Source organism: Sinocyclocheilus grahami, unplaced genomic scaffold (genome assembly GCF_001515645.1).
Source record: "Sinocyclocheilus grahami isolate Dianchi unplaced genomic scaffold, SAMN03320097.WGS_v1.1 scaffold335.1, whole genome shotgun sequence".
Classification (NCBI taxonomy): Eukaryota; Metazoa; Chordata; class Actinopteri; order Cypriniformes; family Cyprinidae; genus Sinocyclocheilus; species Sinocyclocheilus grahami.
Genome location: NW_015505514.1, coordinates 549,056 through 560,160, shown reverse-complemented (window position 1 = coordinate 560,160; position 11,105 = coordinate 549,056). Strand labels below are relative to the sequence as shown.

At 35.0% G+C, this 11,105-nt stretch overlaps 1 protein-coding gene across 1 annotated transcript in view; it reads right to left on the bottom strand.

The window, feature by feature from the left end:
- The window catches only part of LOC107602772 (WD repeat-containing protein 18-like), a 90,301-nt gene that overhangs the window by 5,977 nt on the left and 73,219 nt on the right, over positions 1 to 11,105 (bottom strand). Inside the window, exon 7 of the mRNA XM_016295348.1 lies at positions 2,998 to 3,164. Coding sequence (XP_016150834.1) covers positions 2,998 to 3,164 — 167 coding nt within the window. The remainder of the gene's footprint in view (positions 1 to 2,997; positions 3,165 to 11,105) is intronic.

Here is an 11,105-nt window from a genome sequence, read left to right as displayed (position 1 = left end):
TATATATATATATATATATATATATATATATATATAAATACAGTATACACTACCACTTTTTCCACCACAGAATGCTGTTGCTAAACTCCAACTTTTTCCATAACATAGAGACAGCACATGCGCATGGTTGCCAGGTTGGGAAGATCAAGTAAACCACTGGGCAAGAAAAAGGGACTGATTGGGGTATTTACACTCTTAAAATCTGGCAACCACAACCATAAAAGCTTGTAGCTAAGAAGCTTGTTACCAATGCACAATAACACATATGCCAAATTAAAATTAACGAATAAGAGCCAAATAAGAGCTTTCCCATCTTTATGCAAAGTTAAGGGCCGTAACCCATTCATCCTCAAGCTCCACTCCATTAGCACAGAGCGGAGCAGACCTAAGCTCCTCCAGGATGGCAACAGGTCTGATGGAAACCCATCTTACCGCTGACCTCCATCTGAATAGAGTCAGCCATGCTGTTAATAGACTTCCCCTCGAGTCGCGATTATTTAGGGGGGGGTCGCGCGGTTCGATTCAGGCCGGGTTTTGCAGCGTACCCCTCCCAGCGGGTTCACATCACTTCTCCTTCCAAGCGAATAACGGAAACAATTCCGAAAGAGAAATTAATTTTCTCAGAGGAGCTTTAATTTACACACCGCGTGGAATGCCAATCATGCCAAATGTGTGCTGTTGGTTGCAGCCTCTGGGTCACAGTTTGGAACGTGTTATTTTGCCTCCTGGTAGAAGTGTTAATGCACTTATCAAAACGTTTGTTTTAGGTTCCCTCTCGCTGTGCAGAGGTGAAAGAAGCATGTTTTCCAGATAGGATGTGCTCTCCCAGAGGCTGGAAGATTAGCTGCTCTGTAAATAAGCTGAGGGGGAGGGGGAGGAAAACAGCAGATATGCAAGAAGGAGATATATATATATATAAAAAAAAAGGTTGGACCCACCGAGCAGGTGGTGGGCAAATGTAAGACTTCATAAGCATTTCATTTATTGGTCTATAATTGATTTTGACGTGGAAGGAATTACGGTCAGGCCACTAACAGCTGTAAACATTCATCATGTTTGAACTCCGCTGGTAGTGAGGAGGCAGATCCATATGTGCAACTTGCATTAAACGCCTTTGACCCAATCGTATCACCCACATGCAGCTGTTTCACCTTATGCAAGTGTCAGTGAAACACCTAAATTATAGAAAAATTGAGGACTGCTGGATTATACTGAATATATTCATGATAGATTTGCAATGATTTTGCTGCCAATTTTAATTTTTGTATTTATTTTATACATTTATTGGATGTATCCGTGTGAGTCTCTGAAATTTCATTGCATTCCGATGCAATGACAATAAAAGCTTGAAATAGAAATTTAGCAACATTTGGGTTACAATGAGTTATGACATACTTATTAAAAATGACAAGATAAAAAAAAATGATTAAACATTCACAGTAAGTCATTTAATAAAGTAGAAAATAGACTTTCATTTTATATCGACTTTAAGATAGATGTTAATAGACCGCAACAGTCGGGTTACGGAAGTAAAATGGCATTCATTTTCTCTTTAGGGAAATTGATTTTAACAATAATTGTTCAGTTTTTATTTGATTTAACAATAACTGTTCTGAGTTCTGAGGTTGTTAATTAATGGTATATGCTTGTTGAAGCTATCAGTTCGCATTATTTCAACTTATGTTTTAAATAATTGTGTTTAACAGCGGAATATCTGGTAAAAATCTACATTATGATGCTCTACAGAAAATTCCACCAATCGGAGAGTTGCAATGAGCAAATTGTGCCAAATGAGTGCTACTGTTATATTGTAGTGTAGATTTTTACAATATTTTTAATGCATTTACAAGCATTTAAAGAATACATTTAGAGAAAGAACAATCCATTTAAAAATAAGAAAATATCATTATACACATAAAAAAGAAAAAATCATCAAATGACTGAAAAACATTGAGATATATAACACATAAAATATTTTGGCTATATTGCCCAGCCCCAGTATATAGCAAATTCTTCACTATGTCAGATTTATAGAAGCATAGCTTTGTTAAAGGGATAGTCCAAAAATTATAATTACCTAGGGGTGTAATGACTCAATCGTTTTCTCGATGCATGCAGTGCTAATTGACATCATTTATTACAGTACAATTACTATAAAGTATATTTTCTATTTTCCTACCAAGGATGGCTTGAGGGTGAGTAAATCATGGGGTAATTTTCCTTTTTGGGTGAACTATCCCTTTAAATAAGAATGTTTTTTGCTTCCACATCTTTTAAGACATCTATATGCAATGGCGCTTTACGACTCGGCTCGGCACGGCACGACACGGTTCGGCTCGGCACGGTTTTCGTTTCCACAGCAGTTCAGTACCGCTTTAGAGTGGGCGGGATTATTCGCATGTCATTATGGTTGCGCCGCCTCTACTGCCACGACTCCTAAAAAAAACTTTTTCATTCCGCGTCGCCCCATCAAGCTCTCGCTGGATCCGCTCCTCTGCTATCAACGAGAGGAACGTCTGTACTTCTGTAACAGACAACAAAACGTTTTGGTTGTTAAAAAAAAAGGTGCGCTCGTTCAAAACAGTTGTGTTCGATCCTTCGCTGGCTGTGCTGATTTAAATCTTGCGGTTCTTTTGTGTCGCAAGTTCAGTGATGCAGATCAGCAGAGTTTACACGTCACGTTTTGGAAACGGTACGGTTCACTTGGAACCCCAACCGAAGTGGTACTAAAAAAAGTACCAGGTACCAGGTACTGTACCCAGTGGAAAACCCCCCAAAAGTGAACCGTACCGAGCCGTACCGTGCCGTACCATGCAGTCGAAAAGCGCCATAAATGACATCTGGTCTTGACGAAACTTTTGCATGTGACCTTTTGCATTTCTCAGGGTAGGCCAAGTCGCTGCTCTAAATGAGCAATTCTGACATCTCAGAAATAGTCTCAGTGGACCTTATCCTATTTTCCATGATTTAAAACGTAAGCAATGTTTCAGATGTTACCTGCGTGTTGGCTCCCAGTCTCAGACACATGCCTCCAGAGCTCGTGCCGTCACCCTGCTCGGAGGGGTTCAGGTGGCGACTGAACCGTGGCAGTGGGACGGCTGGATGACTGTCAGCAAGGAACATGTTGGCAGGTGCTGGGATGATAGCGGCATTGGTAACAGGACCTGTCAGAGAGACAAGATGGATTAAAACATCAGTTTTCTATGAAAACTGTAGCAGTTTAATAAAGGTTTGTGAATACTGAAATCCTGGAGTGAAAACAGTCCATTTTAACATGAAGCTTTTCCGCATTTTTGACAAAATAGCAAAACTATAACTATATACAGTATATATGTGGGTCAAAGACAAGATGTCCCATTTTGGGGTCTGCAAAAAGATTACAAAAGTGATTTTATTTACACAGAAATATATTCAATGTAAGTGCCAGCTTCAATGTTTCAAATAAAGTTTGTGAAAATAAAATATGAAAATATGGGTGGAATAACGTTCCATCGTCATTCAGCATAACGTATATATTTATGTAGAAATTAAACAACATACCCATTCTGACCGTTACTTATTAAAATATATAAAAGAATAAGAAATCATTCAAACATTTTTATTATATTTAAAATTATTTAAAACTTCCTGCTGACAAATGAGTAACACTTTGAACGATCTTTGAAAGATAGTGGCAAAGATTTAAAATCTGCCTGACAAGACTTTTTGGTATTTAAACTATTGTTACACTGAATGACATTTTAGTGAATGTCTTCTGTAAATCATGGTAAAATGTATGACAGTCATTTATTTTAAATTCAATTGTATAAATAATATACATTTGTTTTAATCAAATAAATTGCGCCTTGGTGAGCATAAGAGGCTTCCAAAAACATAAAAAAAAATCTTACCAACCCCAAATTCAAATAATGCATACACACACTACTCAACTACCCATCTAAAACCTGAAAATCTGAACTTCTTTTCACTTCAATTTTCTCCCCTACTGAGTGGAATTGGATTGGAGATAAAACCAGCAGATAATCTTTTACAACTCAAGCACTCAGAGGCACTAAAGAGCTCTTCACCTCCCGCTTACAATGTTGGACATTTTTATTTGTCCATTACTGTCAGTGTAGAACATACCAGCACCAAATCACTGCAAGCATCTGCGTGTCTGAAGCCCATCTTTCACACTGACCGAAACACACTGGAAGAAGAAAGTTTGTTTGCTTTTATTGAGCTGACGCAGTGTCTGCACACTCTCAGGAATATAAGAGTGTTTCTGCAGTTCACCTGAGATTAATTAACAACAACTAGGTCCAACTGAGCTTCTGGCGTCTGCTGTCCTCTATAAAAGAGCTAGCTGAACACAAATCATCTGTACCACACATAACATTTCAGCAAGAACACGTTAAATAATCAAAATGACAGCAAAAGACATTTATAATGTTACAAAATATTTCTATTTCAAATTGATGCTACTCTTTTGAACTTTCTATTCAAAAAGAATGCTGGATTCCACTAAATTACCAAGCAGCACAACTGTTTTCAATATTGATAATAATCAAAACTGTTTCTTGAGCAACAAATCAGCATATTAGAATGATTTCTGATGGATCATGTGACACTACACTGGAGTGATGATCATGAAAATGCAGCTTTGATCAAAAGGAATAAATTACATTTTAAAATATATTAAAACAGAAAACAGTTATTTTAAATTAAGATACTATTTCACAATAGTACTGTTTTTAACTGTAGTTCTTTTCAACTAAATACAGCAGACCATATACTGTATATTTACATAATATTTTATATTATCAGCATTAAATTTGTGGACCCTGCTATATATCAATATTATATCCAACCCTCAAAGTAACACATAAAATTCAACAAAAAAAAAACGTAATAAACCAAAATTTGTAATATTTCTTATGTACTTTACAGCTAAATCCTAAAAAAATTGATTTTGCAATAAATTTTGACACAGATTTTCAAAATGGTAATTTTTGGATGTAATTTAAAGAAAATAAGATGTATTCAAAATTGCAGTATTTAAAAGCTGCGTATATTGGTTTCAGATTATTACATTTTTTGAAACAGTGAAGCAAAAACTGAATCACACCATCGTAAGTTTATTCATGCGCCAACAAGAGTTCAAAGTTTCCATAACCCAGAAAATGCCAGTGATTTTCAATCAACAACAGATGAAACCCCAGCAAACATAATTAAGGTAAGAATCCACACTTCAAAGACGCTTTGGAATAACTGTTTTCAACAGCACAATTTTGTCCCGTCACCCTGATATCCTCTAAAGATTAATCATTGCATAATTTCACAGAGAGAGACAGAGTCAGGAGATCTATCACACAGAAGAGTCTGTTGGCAGATTAGATTAGACTCATAAACTGTGTTGGCGTTTGCTAGAAAAATAAAAAAAATGAGTTCATTCCAGCCGCTGATGACATGAAAAGTTAAAACTGGCCACACGGGAAGCATCTCACCAGGCTGCAATTGTTTGTTAAGGGGTTTTCAGTTCCCCTGGTACAAGTTGCAGGAGATCATTACATTAAAATAAGATAATAAAATAATAACAATTAAAAAAATCTAATGCATGAGTGTGTGCCCATGTGGTCTAATTAAAAGCGCAATAGCTGGGCTCCACTGTAAACATGAAAACAGATATGGAGATGAACGTCAGGCTGCGTTCATTTGCCTTCATTTTTGTTTTGAAGCCATTAAAAAAGTGACTTGACTCCTCTGTTTCCTCTGAAGCCTTCCAATTCAGAATTGATGATTTATTGAGGCCAGTCAAATTAACACAAAGGCACTTTCACAATCTGAGCTTCCCCGTGCTTTCCGCGAAAAAGAAAAGACGGTGATAAATAGGTTTTTTGCAGAGCAGTGGCTCAGTGAACTGTGCGTACATTAATCCCCGTTTATGAACGATGCCAAAACAATTATGATAAAACAGGTAAGCAGTGATGCAGCGGCAGACACCCGGAGGACGAGCTGGTCTCTCGGCAGTGCGGATTTGGCGGGAGAAACGCTCCACTCCTCTCCAAACGCAATTAAATTATATGGGTCTTTTCATCAATTCAACCTGGATCAGAATTGTTCAGAAAGGCAAAATGCAAAGCCCACGTTTTATACAAGCCCTTTATACAAGGGAGAAATCTATGTAATTATGTGGAATTTATTTAAATAAGATGAAATGTGGTAAATGCTACAATGACACTGTTATGTAGACAATATAATGTATAATGGAATTATACATACATACATACATATATATATATATATGTGTGTATATATATATATATATTATTATTATTATTAACAGTATGATAATACACTACATACATTTTTGTTATAATTAGTGAGATTTCATATTATTTATTATAATTATTATTTATGTGTGTGATTTATTTAAAAACAAAATCATGCTTGTTACTGTCGTTGTTTTTGACATTATTGTGATAAATATTATTCTTAATATCAACTCAAATATCAGGGTTTCTGCAGGATTTTTAAGCTCAAATTTAAGACTTTCTAAGACCTTTTTTAGAACCTGCACTAATAAAATTAATACCATACGAGCAGGGTAGGGCAATGTCTAAAGTAACATATTAAACTGTAAAATTACTGTAAAAAGCGTGATTTACAGTTCAGATACAAGTTTTCACAAAAACAAAAAGTCAAAAGTATTAATTATTATATTAATTTAAAATAATTATTATTAATAAATAATTATATTAATTAAATAACATTTAATGAACATTACTGTTTTGATTTTTATAATGAATTATCTTCTTATCAATCCACCAGTTCATATTTACAGCTCTGCATGTTTGCAGGGTAAAAACATGGGTCGATTTTCACACTGATCTGAACAAAAACAACCCCAATACTGTGTGCCTGCAACACCATAGGCTGCAGTTTCAGGACCGCATTTCTACTAGGACCCTATTTTTTGTGACAGCGCCATCTAGCCAGTTCTATTCCATCAGAGAAGACCTGATTCAAACATCAAACAAACAGATGCAAAGACTAGATCAATGGAAAATATAAATTTTTCTTATTCTCTAACCATCTTATTTTTAATGTAAGAGCTGGTGTGAACTTGAGTGTGTGAGGCGATGTCAGCAATCTCCATTTAGCCTATTTAGCTGTGCAAAACAGTTCACTGTGCTGCTGGATGTTGTAAACTAGTATTTGTATTCGAATTAGCCTATTTAAAATGTTTTATTATACTAATAAACACACTAATTTGTACTACGTACATACAAAGAAAAAAATAAAGATAATAAAATAAAAAATAAAAAACTAGGGTCCTAGAAATGCGGTCCTGAAACTGTAGCCTCCGGTATTGCAGGAATACCCTACTCCAATAAAACAGGTTTATTCATTCTCTGCCAGCAGGAGGCGCTTTCGGAACTGCAGAAATAGAACGGTTTCCCCGGTAACAGAAGAACACAAAGCAGCGCAGCACCGGACTCTGAAACGCGCAGTGCTTATATTGAAATCACAGCCTTTTGGAGTTTAAACTTCACATTAAGCCTTATCACAATCCGTCCCCAAATGTAATACATCCTGAAATCATAATTAAGACTTTCTTGAACAATTTAAGACTATTTATGGACGCGGAAGCCCTAATATATGCAAAAACGTTGCATTCGAATTTAAGGTCTGCGTCAGCCGTCAGGCAGCATTATCAGTGGCGCACGAGATGCGATGACGATGTATGTGTCATTGATTGCATTTGAATACTTTTGTTAGCCTATGCAGTTGCAGAGAGCGGCATCTTTAGAAATCCATGTAAAATTAATGCAAGTTCAACATTTAAAAAACATGTCTAAAGACGTAATGGCAGTTTTTCCCCATCCCACTGTATCTCATGTTAAGAAAGTAGCCTACTCTTTGTGATTGGTTTTCGGTCCTTTGTATTAAACTATACATACATGCATGGTGCTGGTTTTTTTTCTAATTGTTTAAGCAACTTTATTAATTATATATGGTTTATAAGCATTATTTTAAACATCATATACTTTTTTTCCAAAGATAGTCATGTTATTTTATTACGCTTTGAAGAAATGTGCATAATATTTTGCTCGATGCGCCCTCTTGTGGCCCCAGGAGAGAAGCCAAAAGCTTTTTTCCCCCTAACTGAAATTATGCCTTTTAAATTCGAATATAATTCGAATTTTGATAATATTTAAGAAGAAAATTAGAATTGAGTTTTTCAGTCATTTTGACAGCCCTAATATATATATATATATATTTATACGGAAGTTCTAAGCGGCCATGCATTATTTTTTTTCCCCTTCTTGTCGTTATATCGACATAACGAGAGTTGTTTTCTCGTTATAACGACTTATTTTTTCGTTATATCGACATAACGAGAGTTGTTTTCTCGTTATAACGACTTAATCTTCTCGTTATATCGACATGACGAGAGTTGTTTTCTCGTTATAACGACTTATTTTCTCGTGATCTCGACATAACGAGAGTTGTTTTCTCGTTATAACGACTTATTTTCTCGTTATATCGACATAACGAGAGTTGTTTTCTCGTTATAACGACTTATTTTCTCGTTATATCGACATAACGAGAGTTGTTTTCTCGTTATAACGACTTATCTTGTCGTTATATCGACATAACGAGAGTTGTTTTCTCGTTATAACGACTTATTTTCTCGTTATATCGACATAACGAGAGTTGTTTTCTCGTTATAACGACTTAATTTTCTCGTTATATCGACATAATGAGAGTTGTTTTCTCGTTATAACGACTTAATTTTCTCATGATCTCGACATAAAAGTTAAAGTTACAAAACTGCGCCAACCGGTGGCACTATTGACCTGAATATAACTGATGGGGTGTTGTATACTGTACATCCACTTTACTGTACGCGTTTGGGATAGAATATGAACGACCTCGTGATCGCCGCCTGTGTTTGCGGTGTTGCTTTGACCATTTAAAGATGCTAATTACACAAACACATGTTTAGCGTACTGTCTCTGGAAATATCAACCGTGATTGATCAGCCTTTATTTTTGTATTGTAGACGTTATTACTAGGCGAAGCAAAATTTGCTGAAATATCCACGACCTAGGCTACAGTAAGAGCGCATGGTTTATCTGTCCATCAGATGCAGTTCGTTACTATAACAACAGTAGATCAAACAATCATTGTAAAAAAATAAAATAAAAAAAACTGTCGATATAACGAGAAAATAAGTCGTTATAACGAGAAAACAATGTCGATATAACGAGAAAATAAGTCGTTATAACGAGAAAACAACTCTCGTTATGTCGATATAACGAGAAAATAAGTCGTTATAACGAGAAAACGACTCTCGTTATGTCGATATAACGAGAAAATAAGTCGTTATAACGAGAAAACGACTCTCGTTATGTCGATATAACGAGAAAATAAGTCGTTATAACGAGAAAACGACTCTCGTTATGTCGATATAACGAGAAAATAAGTCGTTATAACGAGAAAACGACTCTCGTTATGTCGATATAACGAGAAAATAAGTCGTTATAACGAGAAAACGACTCTCGTTATGTCGATATAACGAGAAAATAAGTCGTTATAACGAGAAATCAAGAAGGAAAAAAATAATAATGCATGGCCGCTTAGAACTTCCGTATATATATAAATAAATATATATATATATATATATATCAGAGGTCGGACGATTTTTGGCATTTTTTTATGAATCTGTATCGGCTGGTTGTGCTGCAAATAAGCCCCAATTTATAGGCAGGCGCATCTGTGGGCAGCTAAGTGTTGTTGCGGAACACCGGAGAATCTCTCTCTGGCTGCGTGAGAGACGGAGCAACTCACACTAGGGATGGGCGATACCCCTTATTTTGTTTTCGATACGATACCGATGTTTTTCAAGGCAGTATCGTTGATATCGATACCGATTCGATACTTCTGCACTAAACTTTTAAATGATGAAATGTATGAAATTATTAAATTACTAAGAGTAAAATGGGTAATGAAAACCACTTAACTTTGTTTAAAACGCATTTTAACCCATTTAATCCCAAATTTTTCCCAGACATGAAAATATCCAAATGATGCGTCATTATTTTAACCCTTTGAAATAATCACATTTTCATAAAAAAAATTTGGTTCATAAAAATTGTTATATATCTTAGCCCAGCTATTTTAAACTGTTTGATCAGATTATAGGGTTACTATTATGCATAAAACACCCTTATACAAGCATTGATAGGAATACTGAGATCAAATACAAAAAAATACAACCATCAACGTCGGGAACTGGCATAATGCTACAGCTGGTTAAAGGTTCGCTTACTTGCAGTTAACTTTAAGGTAGGGATGGGCGATACCACTTATTTTGTTTTCGATACGATACCGATATTTGTCAAGGCAGTATCGTCGATATCGATACTGATTCGAAACTTCTTCACTAAACTTTTAAATTATGAAATGTATGAAATTATTAAATTACTAAGAGTAAAATGGGTAATGAAAACCACTTAACTTTGTTTAAAACGCATTTTAACCCATTTAATCCCAAATTTTTCCCAGACATGAAAATATCCAAATGATGCGTCATTATTTTAACCCTTTGAAATAATCACATTTTCATAAAAAAAATTTGGTTCATAAAAATTGTTATATATCTTAGCCCAGCTATTTTAAACTGTTTGATCAGATTATAGGGTTACTATTATGCATAAAACACCCTTATACAAGCATTGATAGGAATACTGAGATCAAATACAAAAAAATACAACCATCAACGTATTTCAAAATTTTTACTTTTTTGTAACATATATCACCACATTTTTATATTAGTACTACCAGTATTACAACATTAATATTCTAACTTATTTGTAGCATTTGAACTTTTGATTTAGTGCAATACTTTGTACTGCCATTAGGGACTGCCAGTGAATGGCTGTTGCATGCATAAAATGCAACCTTTTTATTCTGACAGTGTATGATTTCTATTAACATTACAGAATAGAACATGATCAATATTATCTTTCAACGTTCAATTTAAATAATTGTAATTGCACAAACTATGTAGGCTACAACTTCAATTTGTTTATTGTGAAATAACTCAAACATTTATG